This window comes from Pipistrellus hanaki (genome assembly GCF_964339955.1).
Source record: "Pipistrellus hanaki genome assembly, chromosome: 3".
In the NCBI taxonomy this organism is placed as follows: domain Eukaryota; kingdom Metazoa; phylum Chordata; class Mammalia; order Chiroptera; family Vespertilionidae; genus Pipistrellus; species Pipistrellus hanaki.
This window is the reverse complement of record NC_140505.1, coordinates 109,921,919-109,945,597: the sequence shown is the minus strand read 5'-3', so window position 1 is coordinate 109,945,597 and position 23,679 is coordinate 109,921,919. Positions and strand designations below refer to the sequence as shown.

Genomic DNA, 23,679 nt, shown 5'->3' with positions numbered 1-23,679 from the left:
AACCTCCTGTCTGCCATCTTGATAAACGTGACCCTTCTTGGGTTTCCAGCATAGTTTATTTCTCTTCTTTGCTTTTTCCAGGTTGTGGTCAGAAAGTGTGTTTGCATTTTGTATATTTGATTATGGCATCTGCTTTTAGTTATCTGCAGTATTAGGGGCAGAGAGCACGGGGTAATTGAAACTCACAAACATCTAGCTAATACTGGTTTCAACTTTCTCCCCACTCAATCTCCTTTGCTAGAGCCAGTGATAGAAAAATTGCCTGCTTCTTTGTTCACTCACTTTATTTTCCCTGTCCATCGGGCAAGGGGGGTGTTAATTAAAAACAAAGTGACTAAAAAGATGGCAAGATGAGAAAACTGAGGAGGCTGGAGAATGAGTGGTGTGCTGAACTGGGAAGCAATTGTTAAATACACTAACTCTAGTTAAATCATTGGTAAAGAGAAATCAGCCATGGTGGGAATATTTACATTATGGAAGGTGGCAGATCTTACAAATTAACGTATGTATGTATGTATGTATCTATCATCTATCATTAATCCTCACCCTAGGAAATGTTTTCCATTATTAGAGAGAATGGGAGGGAGGCAGAGAGACAGGGAGAAACATCGATGTGAGAGGGACACATAAGTTAGTTGCCTCCTGCATGCATCCTGACCCATGCTGGGTATTGAGTCTGCAACCTAGGTACATGTTCTTGATCAGAATTGAACTTGAGACCCTTCAGCCTGCAGGCCAATGCTCTAATCACTGAGCAATCTGCTAGGGCCAAATTAATGTCATTAGACTCCTTTGTGAGGGAGGTCTTTATGCAAAAAGGTTGAAGAGGAGGATAGAGGTGAGCAGGGCACAGACCTTGTAGGCCTTGCTGAAGAACTTGGAACTTATCCAGAAGGCTGTGGAGAAAAGCTTCTTTTAAATGGGCGAGTAACTGAACTAGCCTTTTATTTTATAACCTCTGGAGGCCCTTTGGAAAATGGCTTGAAAAAAAAAAGAGTGGAGTTCAGGAGGCTGGTCAGGTGTGAGCCGATAGGTGTGAAGGGGTGGGAAGGAGGCAGTGGCTGGGGAGAAGGCTGGGGAGGGTGCAGACACCGACACCCCTTGTCTGAAGGCTCACATTTGTGCTGGAGTTTGGAGCTTTGGGTTCCACAGACGCGTGCTTCTCTCCGAAGGCCAGCTTCTACACTGGGGGAGTTTGGTAGCTTTCAGAGTCCATTCCCAGGAAAGTAGGAAGCTGAGGTGCACTGGGCCGAATTCTGGATTAGGAAGTTGAGAACTTGGGGTCCACTTCTGGTTGTTGGACCAAGAACCAAACCCCGAGTCTCCCAGAGCCTGTTATTCCATCTGTAAATTGAGAGCTTTCATGCTTTTTGGTTGCTCCAGGGAAGTACTTCCTGTGCCCGGATAGGAGAGCAGTCTCTCTCCCAATGGGGTGGGAGTGGCAGAGGAGAGGCAAGCTCCATTATTTCTGGGTAGTCTCAGTTTCTACTTAAACTGTAGGAAGATTTTGTCTTTGTGCCTTAATATATTCTCATTTATTTTGAAAAACAAAAACAAAACAGTAACTTCCTCTTAACTCTGGACTTTTCAACAACTGGTTAAAAGAATTTTGCATTTTCGTCTGGCTGTGGATCTTTGAGTGCTACCCTTATAAGCAAAGAGTAGATTGGACTTGGATTTTCAGATTTTGGTTCTGATGGAGAAATAGGAATCTGCTGTTTTGGCCATCGTCACAATAACGCTTCGAATGACTTTTCATTACCAAGGGACCTGGATGGCTCTCTGCTCTGCTCCCAGAGTCAGTATCACAGATGTGATCCCAGACAGCTGTGGCAAATATGTTTTGCAAATAATTTTTCCCACTTACATAGATTGTTTGCTTTTCTGATTGATCTTCAGTGGACAAGGATACTACTGAGGTTTAGTTTTCTTTTTCTGTCACAAGTCAAAGAAAAAACAGAAGGAAAAAAAAAAGAAGGAAGGAAGGAAGGAAAGAAGGAAAACAGAATAGGAAGGAAAGAAAAGACGAAAAGGAATCACAGAAAAACTGGAAAGTTCTAAGGGAATTCTGAGATTCTTTGGTACAGTGAAAAGAATCTTGGAGCATAAATGATTCTGCCCTAATCTATTAGTCTTTGCCTATTTGGATCTCTCTGGATCTGTTTCAAAGTGGGGTACACCTCTGATTTTGGGGCACACTCTAGGAGGGTGGGTGTGTGCAGACCTTACAGGCAGAGGCAGAAGCACATCACTGAGCCTGCTAATGGCTGAAGGTCCCAAGAGTTCCAGGCTGCACCTACCATGGGATTTATGATTTTCCAGGCATGGCAGTGAGGTGGCCATTCTATAACAAACTAATTCTTGGGCTTCCCTTCCAGGGAACTGGAAAAAGAACATTTAGTAATGCCAGGCATTACACTTGACACTTTACAAATATGACCTCATTTAGTGCTCCCAACAAACCTTTTAAGTAGGCTCTGCTTTTATATCCACTTTAGAGATAAGGAGATTGACACAGAAAGATTTAATGACTTAAGAGGGATAGCTGAGATTTGAACTCAAGCCAGTCTGACTCCAAACCCATGCTTTTATTCATTCTTGTATCTTATTTCTCAGTATGCTTACAAATGCTTCTAAGCTCTGAGGCCTGCAGCCAGCACATACCTCAATGGTGTTTGCTAGGCCATGTACCTTTTAGTCATATGCAGTTAGTAGAGGGCTATGACCCTGTCTGCCCAGTTGTGAGTATAGTATTATTAGGATTTTTATTTCAGAGATTAAACCTGAAGCATCCAGCTTGGAAGGATTCCCTCCATCAGATTTTATACCTCTCCTTGCTTCCTCTAATCTCCTTTATGGATCTATCCAGTGCAGCTATAACCCACCATCTCTTCCCTATAACCCTTTTCCTTTCTCTGGAGGTAAATTATATGAATAATGAATGCGTCAGTCATAATAAGTTAGGTTATACTGCAAAACAAAGAACCCCAAAACCTCAGAGGCTTAAAATTACAATTGTTCGTATCTTGAAATAATGAAGATTTCTCTACCCATTTATGTTTGTCATGTGTCATAGGGAGGCTCTTTTCTTAGTCATTCAGGAACCCAGGCTGACAAAGCAGCTACCTCCTCCGTTATGGCTAGGTTGCTGAGCCAGTGTGGAGGGAGAAATTCAAGGATCTCTGTTAGCATTTAAATGCCCTGTCACTTCTTCCAATCCCTTGGTCAGGACTCTGGTGCCACCCAACCACAAGGTGTCTGAGCAGTCCCCTGGGCCCAAGAGGAGAAAATCAAATATTTGGTGAGCAGCAATAATCGCCACCACATATACCATGCCATGTATACTTTCTTCCTTTTTCTCTTTAGTTTGGCTAATTCAACCTAAGTAAACTTTATAGGATCCACTTTATAGCTTCTTTAATTTCATTCCTCCTTTCTTTGTTGTCTTCTAAAACCTTTTCAATTACTGCAAAATAATTTCTCTCTTTGTGTGAGTCATTTGTGAGCCACAAGGGAAGGTCCTAGGACTTGAAGTGAAATTATACATATTAAAGAGCTAGGGCTACTCATCTCAAAAGCCTCTGAAATAACTAGAGATTCCTTCTGTTTTTCACAAATGTCTCCCTGGGCTTCCTCGCCCTGCTATATTTAAACCCATCTTTCCCCCCTTGTCAATATTCAAGACAAATAATGCTGACTTCACTTCTACTGCTTAGTATTTTGCTTAATTAGCTATATTGCAATAGTGTTGAATAATATTATTTTCTGCCAATTTTAAATTAAATGTAGATCCATTCAGGCACATTATAAATCAAATGGACTTTAGCGTGAAAATTGGATACCTTATCACTGATTTAAATTGGCTTCTGAGGAAAACCGTATCTAATAAAGAGGGAATATGCTAATTGACCCTCTTGCCGTCACAAAGCTGGAGGCGACCACAGCCAATAAGGTAATATGCTAATTGACTGCCCCACCCTCAAAGATGGCGGTGCCCACAGCCACAGGATTGTGGTACCCAGTTCCCTCAGCCCAACAGGTGGCAGGAAGCTGCTCCGTGAGCCTGCCTCCAGAGTCCCCCAGTTCCCTCAGGGCCACAGCCGCCCAGGGTTGCCTGAGGCTCAGGTAACCAGGGCTGGCTGAGGCTTGCACTGCTGGCAGTGGCAGTAGCAGAGGTGTGATGGAGTATTGCCTTCCCCTGATCGCTGGGTCACCTCCTGCCCCTGAGGGTTCCCGGACTGTGAGAGGGGGCAGGCCAGTCTGAGGGACCCCCCTCCCCCACCTCCAGTGCATGAATTTTCATGCACCAGGTCTCTAGTTGTATTATAAATTCCAGACAACTGGTCTGCAACTCTTGTTTTAGAATGCAACCTGTTTTCAGTTGGAGTCTTTTCTATAGCATATTTATATATAATCAGAATGCCAGAATAAATGCTGTGTTTTAATGGACAATTATCCTCTACTGTATCATGAGTTATTATCTTTGAAAAAAATTAGAATATGTAAAAATTAGTTAATTCAAAATTTTATTACATAATTTCCCATTTCATTTTTCTACATTAACCCAAATCAGAAATTGTAGTGTTATTTATTTTTAATCCTCGAGGATATGTTTATTGATTTTAGAGATAGAGGAAGAGAGAAAGAAGGGGAGGAGGGGAGAGAAACATCAGTCAGCTGCTTCCTGCACGACCCCTACTGGGGATTGAGCCTCAAACCTGGGTGTGTCCCCTGACTGGGAACTGAACTGGTGATCTGGTTCATGGGTCGATGTTCAACTCCTGAGCAATACCAGCCAGATGTTGACTTCTCTTTATATTTATCTTTTTTTTTTTAAGAGTAATTTTCACTTTTATTTCAACACTGAAAATTATGCTGTTTTTTACATAGTTGTGATAATTCTGCATATATTCTTTTTATTGATGATTGATTGATTGATTGATTAAGGTATCACATATTTGTCCTCAACCCCCCCATTCCAATCCCCCACCCCTCCCCATATATTTATCTTTTTCACTTATTTAGTTATTCACTCAATCATTCAATAGATACATACTGAGTATCTACTTGTGCTAGGCACAAGGCAAAATCCTGGAGAAAGTTAAAAATAGTCTCTGCCCTTAAGGAGATTCTGGGTAGTGGGAAGACACACTTACCAGCAGTTATAGTACAGTTGACTCTTGAACAACAAGGGTTTGACTGTGGGATTTTTTTTTTTCAATAAATACTGTGAATATATTTTCTCAATAACTTTTTCTCTAGCTTCCTTTATTGTAAGAATACAGCATATAACAGGGGTCCTCAAACTTTTTAAAGTGGGGGCCAGATCACGGTCCCTCAGAGAGCTGGAGGGCCGGACTATATGAACTACTAATTCCTACTGTAACACCTCTGCTGTGCTCACTGCCCAAAAAACCTGGCGGGCCGGATCAGACTCCTCTGCGGGCCGCATGTGGCCCGCGGGCCGTAGTTTGAAGACCCCTGTATAACATATATAACACACAAAATGGGTGGTAATCAATTGTTTTTGTTATCGGCAAGGCTTCCTTCCAGTCAACAGTAGGATGTTAGTAGTTAAGTTTTAGGGGAGTCAAAAGTCATTTGTGGATTTTCGATTGTGAGAGGTAGGAGATTTGGTGCCTGTAACTCCCATATTGTTCAAGGGTCATCTATACAATAAGACAACAAATATACAAAGAGTAGGGGAAGCAGAGATGAAACTCTTGAAGCTGCCTGAAGGTGTCAGGTAAGGCCTCAGAGTGGAGAAAAGAAAGGAGTTGGCCTGCTCAGCAGGTGGCTCAGTTGGTTAAGTGTCATCCTGTACATTCCTGGTCAGGGCACACCTAGGTTGCGGTTTCAATTCCTGGGTGGTGGAGGCAACCGATCTCTCTCTCTCTCTCTCTCTCTCTCTCTCTCTCTCTCTCTCTCTCTCTCTCTCTCTCTTTTCTTTCTTCCCTCCCTCTCTGTTCTCCTCTCTCTAAAATCAATAGAAAAAAAATATATATCATGGATGAGGATTTAAAAGAAAAAGATAAGAAGTTGGCCTAACAGGTGAGGGAGTTCCAAGCCAAGAGGACATGAAGCTATGAGAGAACAAAGTTCTATTGTGTGAAGCTTCTAATGCAAAATAGGAAACTAATAGTTTTGGGAGTGGAGAATAAGCCTGAGTTGGTGGGCAGAGACCAGAGCACCAAGGGCCTTGCCTGCTTTTCAGAAGTTTGTATGCCACCTGGAAAGTAAGGGACCCATTGAAGACTTTTGAGCAGAAGGATGACAGCATCAGATTTGGTGGCAAGATGGGAGGCTGGTCTGGAGAGCCAGGACCCAGAGCAGGGCTTCTTACCCAGTCCTAGGGCTTGCAAGAAGTTGGTATGCTTGGATAGGAAAAAAATGACATTGTTATTGTCACTAAACTCTTAACTGAAATTAAGCATCTTCTTCAACTATATGTAGGCAGCAGATCACAGTAGAATTAGCAGAAGAAGTGAGTTTATCACCAGTAGAAGTCAGGTATTTTGGTATCATTGTATAGTTATTGCAGATATCTCAAAATACACTTTACATGTTTCACTAAACCCAAATTACTATAGCCATTAGACCCTGAGCTACATCTTATCATTTAATGAATTAATAAAGGAGAACATGTATTATTACACCACAACTTAAAAATGATGTAAATATGTGTGCATTTTAGAATTCATCTTTTGTGATCTCTATAATTAATTATATGATTTAAACACTGTGTCCTGAGAACGGGTCCATAGTTTTCACCTTGACTGCCAAAGGGGTCATAAAAGGTCAGAACTCATGCACCAGAGGAAGGTGTTTGTGAGGAGGTCACTTCAACCTAAAGCAGGAATGGGAAGGAAGGTGAGGAGGGAGAATTTGTGGAAGGTTCTGGGGGCAGAGTGAACCTGTTGATAAATCCTGGCAGAAAGCAGTAGGAGGGACCCACATGCACCCTACTTCCAGAGCAGAATTCTTCCTATTTCTTGCCATGTTTGTCCCTTCCCTCCCTTTCCATTGCAATCATGACTTAACTCAAACTTTTTTCAAAGTCATACATGTAAGTAAGGGTGGTTTAAAATCAAGCACTATGGAAAGACAACCAAAAACCACCATCCCTGCTCCTCTCTATCTGACAATCCTGTAAGTTTTTTTTTTTTTTTCTCTTTGTTTTTTTTTAAACTTATACAGTGTTATCTTTTTAGCTAGACTGGGAATTCTCTGCAGGAAATGCCTTGTAATCCTCACTGTGTTTTTCATTTTAGGAGTTGAATAAATGACTGATAGATTCCAAAGGCAGTTCCTATTTCAAGGTTCTTATGTACATCAATTGTATCATACTCCAGTTCCAGAATTTAGACCAACTGTGACATTCTAGGACATGGTGCTTTTACCTAAAATTCTCAAGTTTTCTGTCATTTGTTTTTACATAAAATTACACAGGATATGCAAATAAAAAATCCCATTTACTTGGGCTTTCTGGTTGTTTTTGTGTGAGTTTAGTGTGATGGTGGGTTGCATAATTTTATGTAATCAAAAACTAGAAATTGAGCCCAGAAATCATATAATCCTATATAATAAAAGGCTAATATGCAAAATGTTCCCTGGAGAGTTTGACTGCCTGGGAATTCAACTGCCTGCTATGATGTATGCTGACCAGGGGGCGGTGTGGAATGAAGGAAGGCCCTGGCCAGCAGCCAGAAGCCTGGGGAAGGAAGGCCCCAATCAGCCCTGATTGCTGGCCAGGCCTAGAGACCCTACCAATGCACAAATTTCATGCACTGGGTCTCTAGTTAAATATAGTGATCACAAAATGAGCTACCTGGTTTGGCTCAGTGGATAGAGCTTCAGCCTGCGGACCGAAGAGTCCCAGGTTCAATTCCCATCAAGGGCATGCAGGGCATATGCAGGAGGCAACCAATTGATGTGTTTCTCTCACATCGATGTTTGTCTCTGTCTTTCCCTCTATCTTCCACTTTCTCTAAAAATCAGTAGAAAAATATCCTTGGGTGAGGATTAACAACCACACAACAACAAAACCCACCAGAAATTGAGAAGGTGGATTTGAAATTTCTATCCATTACTTTTTTGGGGGGGTGGGGGGTGGGGGGTGGGGAGTGCCTGTCCTGTCTTGGTAGCAGTGGTTAATTTCCCCATTGCTGCCTTGCTGAGTTGCAGATGGAGTGGCAGCTGAGACCTTTGGTTGGCTGGCTGAAGTTCCTGGCCGTGCTTCCTGTGAGGTCCAGAAATGTATATAGTTCTGTGGTATGAGATACTTTGAAGTTTGCCAGTAAAACTGATGTCTGGTGCTTTTTCTAGGAAACACACATTTAGATATCTCCAAGTTGATTTGTAGGAACTTAATGTTATTACAATTTTGTAGCAGAACTTTTTCTCAAACTTTTTCTCAAATGGCAAAAGAAATAAAGGAACTTCAGTTTTGAGGGCTGTGAATAGCACCCTTCCATTAGTGCCCAAACTGAGAAAGTTGACAAAGTACTGGATTGTTAGTATGGATTTATGGCAAAAATAAGTATCTGGACTTTTAAGAGTTACCGATACAGTAAAATACAGTTTTAGCTACTGACACTAGACTAGCCCCCAAACTTTTAGAAAAATGCATATTTCCCCCTTTATTTTCTAGATAACATTTCTCAATCCAGGAACGCGGAGGGGTGGGGGTTACTTTGGGGTTAACCTGGAGATTTGATTGCTGTTTTCTGGAGGATAGGCAGAGTAATGTTTGGGAGAAACGGACTCGGGAAAAATTAGCTTCCCAGTTTACACATGAAAATCACAGTCCTTTCCTTCATTAATATTATACCTACTTGAGAAGTACATTAGAGCTAGTGAAGAAATGAGAGAGATTACCTGGTAATACGATGAGTTAACTTTTCTTTAAACTTACTGGCTTCTCCCTTAAACCGTGCCTGGTTAACAAGCCCGTACTTGCTGGCACTGTAGTAGTTAAGGCTCACAATAATACTACCCTTGGAGCAAAATGACTTTAAAAAAAAATGCTTTCTTGAAATATAATTTTTTAGAGGAGGAACATTTTAGATTTGGAAGAAATATTGAAGCTGCAGACTTTCAAACGCAACTTCTTCAAAAGCATGTAAAGATGAAGCCCAGGAAGAGAGAAGGTTCCTGGTTAACACAGGAGGTCAACCCCGGCCCCAGCGAGACGGGGAAGGAGTGACTTTGATTTACGCCTAGCAGACCAGAAAGGAAGCAGGCAGATGTTTCTAGGAACTAGTTAAGGGAGAATGAAAAGGACAGCAGTAGAAGTGAAAAAAACAAACAAACAAACCAAAAACCCCACAGAATTTAAGAAGAAGAGAGTGCCTGTGTGCGGGAGGAGGAATCTCGGACCAGTTTCCGTTCTTCCTCCTGGGGAATGTGGGACCCGCGCTGCTCCCGGCGGCTCGCAGGGCTGGGGCGCTCGGGCGGCCCACGGGGCCGGGGGCCGGCCGTGGCGCCGCCGCTGATGCCCAAACAGCTGCCGGTGAGCAGCTGCCGAGCGCAGCCCGGCCCCTGCTCCCGCAGCCCCTCCCGGACAGCGCCGCGCCGCGCCGCTCAGCGCCGGGACCTTCTGCCTGCAACGTAGACTGGGAGGAAAGGAGGTGTTTAGAAACTGACGAGGCCAACGTGTTTGAAATGGAAAGCACACCGGATGCATGGAGTGTTGAGAGTCAACAGCTGTGTTTACGCGGAAGGGGTTAACATCTGTTCGCGTAGCCTCGGTGCCCCTGACGCGGAGGAGAATGTGGCTAGGCAGAGAGGCTCCCGCCTGCGGGCTCAGAAAAGAGCGTCCGTCCTGTTTCTGTTAATGTACGTGTAATGGAACCTCCTATTATGAGCTGGTTCTCAAGTCATCTAAAAGTAATGGCATGGTTATTACCATGGTTAGAAATCTACTCAGTGCAGAAGGCTGTGAGGTGAAAAATAAAATGGCCAACCTCTCCCGCTCTCCAGAGGTGACTGTTGTTAAAAAAAAAAAAAAAAAAAAAATCCTTTTTCTTTTCTTCCAGAGATTTTTAATGCAAGATAAGCATATATTTAAATTGTTTTTAAAAAGCACACCTAGATAGAATTCTACATTTTGCAATTCTGCAATTTTTGCTTTTTTTTTTTTTTAAATTTAACATTTGAGAATCTATCTACATAGCTTTATATATACCTATGGTAACAAAAAGTTCAACCTCATTCATACACATTTGCACAATATTCCATATAGAATGTACCACTATTCATTGACTCAGTCCCCTTACCAATTGTTGCTAGCTTTCTGCTATTACAAACAACAATGCAAGAAATATCTCTATACTAATGTGTTTCTGGAGATATATATGTTGAATAAATTTCCAGCAGTGGAATTTTAGGGTCAAAGAATATGTGCATTAGCATTATTTTTTTATTTTTATTTACTGATTTGAGAGAGAGAAGAAGAGAAACACTGATTTGTTGTTCCACTTATTTTGGCATTTATTGGTTGATTCTTCTATATGCCCTGACTGGGTATTGAACCCACAACCTTGGCATATCAGGATGATGCTCTAACCAATTGAGCTCCCCAGCCAGGACCATGTATTAATATTAACATGTTAAGTATTTCCAAACCATATTCCAAAAAAGGTGCACTAATTAATATTTCAGTCTTAAATAAGTTCCTATCTTATAAGTTGTAAATATAATTGAGGGTTTTTCTTAAAATACTATTAATTTTAAAATAGCATAATTAGAATTGAGACCAAATAAGCTTGCTCCTCTGCTAATTAAATGAACTGCAAGTTAAATCTTTATTCCAGGAGGAATGTCTCTGGAGTGCTAAGAGCTGGGCCCGCGTTTAGAACCAGCAAGAGGCTGAGCCCAGCAGCCTGGAGAGCCTTAGAGCCGCCTGACCAGAGACTTCAGAGCTAAAAGGCAGGCACATGGCTTCAAGCTTTGCCGGTGACTCCAGATAGAAATCCTGGGACAGAATGGGAAAAAAAACCCACAAAATGTAATGTTTAATAATATCATCTTCAATTAGTTCTGTTCAAAAGACATCCGATTGAGCACAACTGTGGTAAAAAGTTCCTCCTTCTCCAGCTCCTTGTCATCCCCACTCTATCCCCCTCTCCTAGATTTCTCTCCTTCCTTTTGTGTTTGTTAATTTTGGTATACCACCCCTCATGATACCAGAGGGGTGTTCAGTTTTGGGGACAAAGGAATTGATTTTCTGCAATGGAAAAGGTGGTTCTGGAGAGGGAATTAACTATGCCAGTGGCTGCTACCACAGTGAGCCAGCCGTGTATCTAGATTCTTCCCCTTCTGCTTATGACTTCAAATGCTCAAAGCATTCTACCTATCCAGAAACAACTTCATTTCTTATTTTTAAGTTTTTTAGTTTAACAGCTATTACAGATGAAACCAAACTATAACCAGAGACCAAGATGTAAGTCAAGTTGCAAAAAAACTATGGCTCAAGTTGCTATTAAATTGCTTAATAAGTGATCAAAGTGGCACATGTAGTACCTTTTAGATTATAGCAAACTAAAAGGTACTTTGACAAGTATTTTATTTCACAAATTACAAGTATTTTATTTCACAAATTACCTGCTTGTTTGGAAAGTGGCTCTTTCAAAACTCAGCTCCCTCACCCTCAAAACTCCTCTGAAACAAAGGCAGTCGCATGGGAGTAGAATCTAGGTGTCAAAAAACAAATAAACCCCAGAGTAAACATAAATGAAGTATCCATTTAAGGTCTGAATCTCTGTGGCTGTGCAAGCTACTCCATTATCATACAAAGACTTCTGCCTTAAAATAAAGGAAACAAACCAACAGCATAGAGAGCTTGTCTAATTAAAACTCTCCATTTCAAACTCTCCATTTCCCTGTAACACATTGGGAGCCAGCAGGAAGAGAGGAGGTGATTTGGATTGTTCCCTGTCGCCCTTAAATAGAACGTCCTTCGCAACTGGCAGGAAGCACCTGGGGGATGGCTTTAGAACTTTGAAAATTGTTTTTGAAATAAGAAGGGGAAAATAAATTGGTTTCTGAATCCAGCTGCTTTTTAATACTTTTACAACCATACTTTTTTATAATCTGAATTCTGATGATAATTAATTTAAATTAAAAATGCATTTAAATTTAGGAAAGGATGCAGCTGACAACAAGATACGAAATTTTAACTTAACTCTGAATCTCTTTTTCCTACTTTGACCAAAATTGACCTTCAATATTACAGTACTTTCATTTTTAGATCTCTACATATTCTGAAAAAAAGCTTAAAAGTGAAACAAAGATGTCTCTTGACTATTATAATCTCCACTGCCTAACTCTTCTAACTTTTTAAGTCTATTTAGACTTTAGAAGATATTTTTTCCCCAAATCTATTCTTTAATTGACAATTTACTAATGGAATTGATATGACTTTTCCATTTTTATTTTCCATAAGAAATATTCTAGTTCATTTTATAATTCTCATTTTATTTCTTTAGATGTAATTCTTTTCTTTTGTAAATAATGTGAAATTAATTCATTGTAGAGAATTCTGTTGTTCTGACAGTTGATAATATGAATACATATTTTCCCATTTTGCTAGGAAAAATGTTATATAAGGGAGTTAGTTGGGGAATATGAGCTCTCAGACACTGAAATTAAAGGAAAAATTTGTGCTCGTAGATCATTGATCATTTAAAACTTTGTGTTTTAAATAAAAATTAAAAGAAATTTTTACTACATTCAACTAATATGTCAAATTGAATAATCCAACCAGAAACACAGAGTATTGATTCTTCTTGTCAGCAATACTTATTATTTTTTTAAATTTCTTTATTGGTTAAGGTATCACATATTTGTCCTCATCCCCCCATTCCCATCCAAACCCCTCCCCACGCATGCCCCCTCCCCTCTGTTGTCCGTGACCACTGGTTAGGCTCATATGCATGCACACAGTCCTTTGGTTGATCTCTCCTCCTTATCCCTCCCCGCCACAGCAATACTTTAAAAGTAGGGATTTCTTAAGAGTTCTTTTATTACCTCAATATCATTATTTTTTGCAAAACATGTGATGGGTATTAAACTTAGATTTACTGATGTATTTAATATCTTGTCAAAAATGAAACAAGTACTTTTTGTCATAAATGTTACTGATTTAAAAGCATTTATAAAGGTGAATGGTTATGCTTTTGGAATCTCACTCATTATTGAAAATAAAATATGATTTACCTTTATTTTTTTTCTTTTTATAATAGACACCCATTTTACTGATTCCAAGTCACTTTAGCAACACTTCACATATTTTAACTACTTTTTGTGATTTAGTTTTACAAATAGTTTTATTTTAGATTGTTTCATCTTTTAATACCTGATTTATATGTTTTGGAAGACAGGTCTCACACCTACCTTGTCGTTAGAAATTCAATGGAAAGACCAATTTCTTCTACTTTCTTTATAGTCTTGATTTTATATTTTCAAGTGGGTTTGTAGTCAACGTTAATGTACCTTTTGAGAATAAATTAAGTCTCCAATTTCTCGTGTGTGTGCGCGCTTCTGGAGCTGGCATGCTTTTCTTCGGCAACTGAAAGTAGAGCCTGGTGCTCCTCTCAGATCAAACCTAGTTTCAGTAGTTTTAAATTTAGTTGGTTCATGACCAAAGAAAAGAAGTGCCCACATTTTTCTGTTTAATTTTGAACAACCACAATCTATAGTCTCACTCTAGTATTTTGGAACTTCAAGTGTATAGCTATTTTTGGTTTTGTGTCTGGTTAATCTAATTCTCTATTGTTCGGCATTGAATTTGTGATTATACCCTATGGTAGTCTACAGGATTACACAAACAAAGTGAGCCACTTTACTTTATATTCTTTTCTTTTTTTTTTCTGATGGGGGTATGGTTGTCCAAGCTACTTCCTCTCTCTCTCTCTCTCTCTTTAAAAAAAAATGTTTTTGAATGGGTTTTTAGAAAAAGAGCAAGGGAACAGGGGAGAGAAAAACCTCAACGTCAGAGTGAAATATTTTTGGCTACCTCCTGCATGCCCCCTATTGGATTTTGAGCCCAAAACCCAGGCATTTGCCCTGACCAGGAATCGAACCTGCAACCTTTTGGTGCACAGTATGATGTCAAAACAACCGAGCCACACTGGTCAAGGGATTCCCTGCTACTTTCTCATAGCAAATAGAGGGCATAGATAATTGTGATAATTTTATTGAGTTTGCTTCACCTCTTTTCTTATCCCTACCTCCACGTACTCACAATTTAATACTTCTCAGCAGGAACCTTCACATTTCACCTGGTTTTATACTTGGACAAATTGATGTATTTGGGTTTACTTCACCGGTAATAGGCTGTGTCTTTTGACTTAATTGTATCCTTACTATGTGCCAAGTTTTACGCCAAGCATTGTACATTATATTATTTGATTTGAACACCAGGTGTGGCATATAATTACATTGTCCTCATTTTGCAGATGAGGAAACTGAGGCTCACAGAGGTTGAAGTAGGTTAATCCCTTACTAAGTGGCAGAGCTGGGATTTCAAGCCAGGTTATGCAACTTTAATATCTGATTTGATATTTCATATCTGGGATCTTCAGCTATGCAGTGCAGCCTGAGTTACTCAATGGGAAGTCATTGTGATATCAGAACCCCAACAAAGAGCTACTAAAGGGTCTATAGACCAAGCATGTCAAACTCAAAGGCTAACATGGGCCAAATAATCAATCAAGGTGTAACTTTATGTGGGCCGCCAAAAAACAAAAGCTTCAACTTTCATAGAAACATAGGTTTATTTCAAAAGAGACATGCTGAATACAAAGGGCTGAAATAGATGAGTAATTGTTAACATAAAATAATAGAATATTTAAATAAAAATTAATATTTTTTCTTCAACATTAACTTACCAGACACTGAATAACTGCACAAATTAATAAGCGTAACACAAATAATATATTTTTCTTGTTCTCTGAAAATGAAATATTTCCGGTTGCGCACACCAAGCAAGTTAGTCCAAGACTAATGACATGGCAATTGGCTGCTAAAATATTTGTGCTACTATTAGTGGAGAGAAATGGTGAGCCTGTGTGTAAGGTGCATAAGGGAAATTAATGCAACACGATTATAGTAATCAGTCATTAGCAAATGTAGTTCATTATTCTTTTTATTTTTAAAAAAATATATTTTCTTGATTTTTTACAGAGAGGAAGGGAGAGGGATAGAGAGCTAGAAACGTCGATGAGAGAGAATTATCGATCACCTGCCTCTTGCACACCCCCTACTGGGGATGTGCCCGCAACCATTGTACATGCCCTTGACCCGAATGGAACCTGGGACCTTTCAGTCCCCAGACCGACGCTCTATCCACTGAGCCAAACTGGTTTCGGCTGTAGTTCATTATTAATAACTAAAGGCCCAATGCACAAACTTGTGCACAAGTAGGGTCTTTCAGCCTGGCTAGTGATCAAGGTTGGTAGGGGCCGATTGGGGCCGGCCAGCTGACTAGGAGAAGGGACCGCAGGAGGTTGGCTGTGGGAGCACAATGACCACCAGGGGCAGCTCCTGCTTTGAGTGTCTGCCCCCTGCTCGTCAGCATGGGTCATAGCTATCAGCCAGTCATCCGGTCATAACAGTCACTTAGGCTTTTATATATATACTAGAGGCCCAATGCACAAAATTCATGCATGGAGGAGGGTGTGTGTGTCCCTCAGCCCAGCTTGCACCCTCTCCAATCTGGGACCTCTCGAGTGATGTCTGACTGCCCATTTAGGCCTTATCCTGGTGGGTTCAGGCCTACATGGGCAGTTAGGTATCTCTCTCACAATCCAGGACTGCTGGCTCCCAACCGCTCGCCTGCCTGCTTTCCTGACTGCCCTAACTGCTACTGCCTGCCAACCTGATCACCCCTTAACCACTCACCTGCCAGCCTGATAGATGCCTAACTGCTCCCCTGTCAGCCTGTTTGCCCCTAACTGCCCTCCCCTGCAGGCCTAGTCACTCCTAAGTGCCCTCCCCTACTGGCCTGGTCCCCCCAAACTGCCAGCCCCTGCTGGCCATCTTGTGGTGGCCATCTTGTGTCCACATAGGAGCGGCCATCTTGTGTGTTGGAGTGATGGTCAATTTGCATATCACTTCTTTATTATATAGGATAGATTATGTATAACAGGAAATTGTAAAAATTAAGTTATGAAATTTTTATTAAAATGTTTCTTACATACCATTATATTGGCTGGGCTGCAAAAATATTCATTGTGGGCTGCATGCAGGCTATAGGCTGCGAGTCTGACATGCTTGGTCTAGACCAGTGGTCGGCAAACTCATTAGTCAACAGAACCAAATATCAATAGTACGATCGAAATTTCTTTTGAGAGCCAAATTTTTTAAACTTAAACTTCTTCTAATGCTACTTCTTCAAAATAGACTCACCTAGGCCATGGTATTTTGTGGAAGAGCCATACTCAAGGGGCCAAAGAGTCACATGTGGCTCACAAGCCGCAGTTTGCTGACCATGGGTCTATGTTCAATGAAAACTGGAGGTTCTGCAGGCCTCCCTGCTTTGGCCCATGCACCATCTATTACAAAATGCTTTTCTTCTTGGGAGCCTCACTGTCTCGCCTGTTAAATAGAAATAAAAGGTGGGCTATGTAGTTCTCTTTTTATTAAAAAACACACAAATACTTTAAGTTTGAAATAATTATAGATTCAGAGGAAGTTCTGGAGATGGGAGAGAGAAGACCTATGTACCCTTCCCCCAGTTTCCCCCAGTGGGTGTGTCTTATGTAACTGACATTGGCCTAAAGTGTATGCTTGTATAATGCTGTGCCATTTTATCACCTGTAGCTTAGGGTAACCAACACCAACATCAGGATTCAGAACTTTTTGGTCACCACTAAGATCTCCCTTCTGCCACCCATTTATAGTCACCACTCCTTCCCCACCCTAACCACTAATTTGTTCTTCATCTCTATACTTTTGTGATTTCAAATCTCTCTAAAAAATGTGTTTTTATTATGAAATATCTAGGTCAGAAAAATACAAAAAATACTTTAACAATACTTATATATAGCCACCACTCAGATTTAACAAATCAGCCAATTTAACAAATGTTGTATTTCCTTCAAAAAAAAAAAATCACATATTGAGATTAAGACCTCTTTGTCCTACTCTCTGATCCTGTTGACCATCCACCATCCCCAGAGATAAACTCTACCCCAAATTGATTATGCATCTTTCCCATTTATATATTGATCTTTTTCTACATACTTAAGTGATTATAACATTATATATCACTAGAGGCCTAATGCATGAAATTCGTGCACAGGGGATGCGTGTGTCCCTCAGTGCAGCCAGCACTCTCTCCAACCTGGGACATCTCTCTCACAATCCAGGACTGCTGATTCCCAACTGCTCGCCTGCCTGCCTTCCTGATTGCCCCTAACTGCTTCTGCCTGCCAGCCTGATCACCCCCTAACCACTCTCTTGCCAGCCTGATTGATGCCTAACTGCTCCCCTGCCAGCCTGTTTGCCCCTAACTGCCCTCCTCTGCAGGCCTGGTCATCCCTAACTGCCCTCCCCTGTAGGCCTGGTCCCCCACAACTGCTCTCCCCTGCTGGCCTGATTGCCCACAACTGCCCTCCATTGAAGGCCTGGTCCCTCCCAATTGTCCTCCCCTGCAGGCCATCTTGTGGTGGCCATCTTTTGTCCACATGGGGCAGCCATCTTTGACCACATAGGTGCAGCCATCTTGTGTTGGAATGGTGGTCAATTTGCATATTACCCTTTTATTAGATAGGATAGTTTTGTATGTTTAAAAATTTACATAAATAAATCAAGTATTTATTGAGTGTTTACTATGTGCTAGGTCCTACTCTAGACCCTGGGAACATTGTCGTGAATAAGGCAAAACCCTTGCCCTAAATGTATAAATATATGACTAAATAGGATAATTGCAGGTATCTGTAACTGTGTGAAAAATGGTAAAATAGATACAGTAGTCACCGCTTATCAGAGGGGGCTGTGATCTGAGACCCTCATGGATGCCTGAAACCGCAGATAATACAGAACCCTGCATGTGTTGTTTTTTTCCTATACATGCATACCTGTTATAAGTTTAATTTATAGATTCGGCACAGAAGGAGGTGAACAAAATAATAAAATAGAACAATTATAACAATATACTACAATAAAAGTTATGTGAATGTGTTCTCTCTCTCAAAATATTCTACTGTACTCAACATTCCTTTTGTCATACATTGGTGGGACCATTCCATAGACAAGGTGACTGTCACCATGCTCTCTAGTTATGTTTCTACAACATGGGTAGATCATTTTTGTTTGTTTTTTAGAATGCATGGGTTCTTTGCTCTGTACACTGCTCTCAGCTTTACCATATGCCTGCAGCATTGCTACTGAGTGCCACAGGCCTTCCATGTTTTTATTTTTTTTATTTGTTTTAATATATTTTATTGGTTTTCCACAGAGAGGAAGGGAGAGAGATAGAGAGCCAGAAACATCAATGAGAGAGAAACACCGACCAGCTGCCTGTTACACACCCCTTATTGGGGATGTGCCCGCAACCAATGTACATGTCCCTGACAGGAATCGAACCTGGGACCTTTCAGTCCGCAGACCGACGCTCTACCAGTGAGCCAAACTGATTTCGGCAAAGCTGGCCTTCCATGTTTTTTAAAAAAATATATTTTTATTGATTTCAGAGAGGAAGTAAGAGGAAGAGAGAGATAGAAACATTCATGAAGAGAGAGAATCATGTATCGGCTGCCTCCTGCAAGTCCCCCACTGGGGATCTAGTCCACAACCTGGGAATGTCCCCTTGACCGGAATTGAACCTGGGACCTTTCAGTTAGCAGGCCGATGCTCTATCCACTGAGCCAAACTGGCTAGGGCATGGCCTTCCATGTTTTATGCCCTGATGCCTCCTTTGCAGCTCTCTGAATATAGATTCTATTGGGCATCTTCTTCCAGGAGGGCCCAGTTTCACCATAATTGAAGGCTTGCTTTGGAGAGTATCCTTAATCAACTTTAATTCTGCCAGAAAGGTGGCAGCAGCACCTTCTTCTTCAGCCAATGCAGCCTCCCCAGTAATTTTTATGTTTTTCAGTAGAGACCTTTTCCTGAACCTGAGTAACCATCCCTTACTTGCTGTAAATAGTTTGTTGTCACTTGTTTTAGGGATCCCTTGCTGAAGTGTTCTTATAGGCTCAGTGCTTTCTGGTGGAACACACTGCCATCAATCAGAACATGTTTCTGTTCATGTCCTCACCTATAAATTTTATGTCTTTTCCACCTTAACTAAGCACTTGTCATGCACTGTAGCCACAGTTTCTGCAGTTTGAGGTACAATAGCAAACAAGCATGAACTTCTTTTTCCTTCCCAATTTCACAGATAGAGGATTTGTTCTCAGCAAACTTAGCACATTTTTAAAAAAAAAATTATTATTATTAAGTTGAGAATGTTCACCTTTTCATGTAAAGGAAGCACATCAGGCTTCTCTCCTGGGATATCCAAATGGTCACATCACTATTGTGTTTTGGGGCCATTAAGTGAAATAAGGATAATTTGAATACAAAGACTGTGATCTGTGACAGTCCTTGGATAAGGGAGGAACAGCTACTAAATAAGTAAGGGGTGGGAAGAATCTATGGTGTGGAAACTGTAGTTTATGAGATTTTATCACGCTACCCAGAACAGTGTGCAATTTAAAATGTATGAGTTGTTTATTTCTGGAATTTTCCATTTAATGTTTTCTGACCACGATTGACTGTGGGCAACTGAAAGTGTGGAAAGTGAAGCCACGGACAGAGGGGACCATTTTATTGTGGTCCAGATTGGCAGAGCACTGAGTGAACCAGGGGCATGGCAGGGCACTGAGGCAAGGCCTTGCTGAGGGCATTGCATTGGAATTAAACCCTAAGTGACACGAATAAATAAGCCAAACAAAAGGACAGCAAGCAGTTGTGCCAGTTTTCCAGGGAACATATCAGCCAAGGGGATGGTGATGCCTTCTAATAAGATGAAAAGGCTTGGTATCACCTTTCCCTTTAGGATTCAACATTTGTGTTTCAAGATTTACTTAGATGAAGTTAATTTATTTCATTTTAATTGCTATGTATCTCCTATTCTATGTGTATATCAAATTTTCTTTATATATTCCTTCTCTTATTAAGACTTTAAAGATATTTCTTTAAAGATATATCTGTTTCTCCTATACACAGTTCTTACCAAAGCATCATATATATGGCTAGAGGCCTCGTGCATGACATTCATGCACTGTGTGTGTGTGGAGGAGTCCCTTAGCCTGGCCCGTGCCCTCTTGCAGTCCAGGACCCTTTGGGGGATGGCCGCCTGCCAGCTGAGGACTGTTCCCTGGGGCAGACATCCCCTGAGGGGTCCTTAACACTGCTGCAGAGGCAGGCGGGAGAGGCTCCCGCCACTGCCCCTGCGCTCACCAGTTGTGAGCTGTCTTCTGCTTGAGTGGTGCTCCCCTGAGGGAGTGCACTGACCACCAGGGGGCAGCTCCTGCATTGAGTGTCTGCCACCTGGTGGTCAGTGCACATCATAGTGACTGGTCGTTCCGCCATTTGGTCAATTTGCATATTAAGGTTTTATTATTTAGGACTAGAGGTCCAGTGCATGAAATTTGTGCACGGGGGTCCCTAGTGACTGTTGGCTGCCTGCTGCTGTTGGCTGGGGCCTTCCTTCCCCCATCATGTTCCACACCACCCCCTCATGGTCAGCGCATGTCTAACTCCAGGTCGGTGGAACTCCCACCCGTGGGGATAATTTGCATATTAGCCTTTTATTATATAGGATTCTTGTGGATAGGGTATAAGAGTTTTCACATCTAACAATAGAATTGCTGGGGTCTTTAGAGGTATGCTCATTGTCATCTAGTTCAAAATTGTTCTCCAAAGAGGTTGTACTAATTTATAGTCACCAACTGTGTATGAGAATTTCCATTTCTCCATATCCTCAGCATTTAGTATGTGCTTTTAGCAATTGTCAATTAGGAATGTGAAATGAAAGTTCTTTGTTATAATTTGCACTTTCTGATTACTAGTTATGTGTTGTTTTTGTTTTTTTCTTTATTGACTATATTCTGTATGCTGTACTTTACATCCCCATGACTATTTTCTGACCTCCAATTTGTACTTAATCCCTTCACCTTTTTCACCCAGCCCCCAACCTCTTCCCTTCTGGTAACCATTAATTTGATCTCTTTACTTATGAGTCTGTTTCTATTTTAGCTATTATTTTTTTGGACCTTTGGGTTTCTTTCCTGATAAGTTTTTGTTCCTACTCTATGCCTATTTTCTTGTTGGGTTGTTTGTTTTTAAACTTATTGGTTTCTAGAATTTCTTTATATATTCTGGATAATAATAAATTGTTGGGTTTAATGCATTGAAATATACATCAAAAACATCTTTGTTGGGTATTCTATATTAAAATATTTTCTAATTTTTAGTTTGTTTTCCCCCCATAAATTTATATAGATATAGATAGATTTTAGAGAAAGGAAGAGGGAGATTGAGACAGAAATAAGAGAGAGAATCATTGATCACCTACCTCCTGCATACCTACATGCCTACATGCCCCACACTGAAAATCAAGCCTGCAACCTGTGCATGTGCCCTGACTAGGAATCAAATGTGACCTCCTGGATTATAGGTCAACAGTCAACCACTAAGCCATGCTACCCAGGCATCTTTTCATTTTTTTAAATGATGATTTACATTTTAAAATTTACCATGGTCAGATTTACTAATTTTGGTCTTTATACTTTGTGTTTTCCAACCTTGATGTCATAAAAATATTAAAGTTTTGCTTTCCACTTTAATTGCTTAATTTATCAACTAATTTTGGGAATGAGGGAAAGTATGGATTAAAAGAATATTTTTTTCCAAATAGAAAACTAACTGACCCAGCACCATTTATTCAATAGTCTTTTTTTTTTTTTAATATATATTTTATTGATTTTGTAAAGAGAAGAAGGGAGAGAGATAGAGTTAGAAACATCGATGAGAGAGAGTCATCGATCAGCTGCCTCTTGCACACCCCCTACTGGGGATATGCCTGCAACCAAGGTACATGCCCTTGACCGGAATCGAACCCGGGACCTTTCAGTCCCCAAACCGACTCTCTATCCATTGAGCCAAACCGGTTTCAGCTATTCAATAGTCTTATCCCTTCACTGGTGATTTGTAATTTGATCTCTGTTATGTATCAAGTTTTCCCCTAAGCATGGTCTATTTATGGGCTCTCTATTCTGTTCTTTTCTACTTGTCTGTCTCTAAACCAATGCCATTCTTTTGAAATTACTGTAACTTCATAAAAAGCCTCGCTGTCTAGTGTGGTGAATTGTCCTTTTTTGTTCTAAGTTATCTGGGGCATTTTGATTCTTTACTCTTATGTTAATTTATGGACCAAATGTGTCAAATGCCAAGGGGAGAAAATAAACAACTAATGGATTTTAATTGTAATTGCAATGAATTTATGAAGAGAATTGACATCTTTGAGTCTTCCCACCCCATACATGAACATGGTACAGTTTTTAATTTATTTAGATCTTTTATATACCTCAATAAAGCTTTGGTAAAGCCAAAGGAACTTGCATTGTTTATTAAGTACCCCACGTTTTTGTTACTATTATTAATGGAATCTTTTTGTTTTGCTTTTAAATTATACTTTCATTTGTTTTGTTTTTTTGATGAGATGTGGGATCACTATTGATTTTTGAATATTCATTTGTTTCCAGAAACCATTCTAATTCTTGTAGTTAGGAGAGTCTTTTTTTTCTTAAATGTAAATAGTCATATTGTTTGCAAATAATTATCTTATTAGTTTTTTTTCAATTAACCAGCATTCAGTTAATCTCCTTAAGTTCCTTATAAACTGTGGGATTCCTGATCCCTGATCCTATTCAGTGCTTTTGTATCTCTGTGTGGGTAAAATTAAGCTTGGGTCTCATTTTTTATATATAACTAGAGGCCTGGTGCACAAAATTCATGCACAAAATTGAGGCTGGACACTCCCTCAGCCTAGCCTGCACCCTCTCCAATCCAAGACCCTTTGGGGGATGTCTGACTGCTGGTTTAGGCCCGATCCCTACAGGCAGTCAGACATCCCTCTTGCAATCTGGGACTGCTGGCTCCTAACCACTCACCTGCCTGCCTGCCTGATCACTGCTAACCACTCACTTACTTCCCTGATTGCCCCAGCCACTGCCTGCCTGCCTAATTGCCCCTAACTGTTCTCTCCTGCCTGCTTGATCATCCCTAACTGCTCTTCTCTGCCAGGCTCATCATCCCTAACCACTCTGCCTGCCTGCCTGATGCCCCTAACCTCTTTGCCTGCCTGCCTGATCATCCCTAACTGCTCTCCCCTCCTGGCCTGATCGCCCATAACTACTCTCTTCTGCCTGCCTGATGGCCTCTAATTGCTTCTGCCTGCTTGCCTGATTGCCCCTAACCTCTTCTGCCTCAGTCCCTGCCACTGTGGCTTTGTCCAGAAGACATCTGGTATAATTAGCTTATTAACCTTTTATTAGTAGAGATATCTTGATATACTGTACAACAACCTTTATTCTTACTTCCTATTCTCTTCTCTATTGAATTTACTAGGAAACGTTTACCAAATTTTTAAATATATATATAGATTGATTTCAGAGAGGAAGGGAG

General features: G+C 40.7%; 1 protein-coding gene across 11 annotated transcripts in view; it reads left to right on the top strand.

Moving 5' to 3' along the window:
- SOCS2 (suppressor of cytokine signaling 2) overlaps nucleotides 1-23,679 on the top strand; it is a 50,253-nt gene that overhangs the window by 10,821 nt on the left and 15,753 nt on the right. Inside the window, exon 4 of one of the 11 annotated variants that reach the window (XM_084880364.1) lies at nucleotides 10,815-10,871. The exons of the other annotated variants lie outside the window; for them this stretch is intronic. Coding sequence (XP_084736490.1) covers nucleotides 10,815-10,856 — 42 coding nt within the window. The 3' untranslated portion in view covers nucleotides 10,857-10,871. Of the gene's footprint in view, nucleotides 1-10,814; nucleotides 10,872-23,679 lie in introns of those variants that run through there. 11 annotated transcript variants of the gene reach the window in all.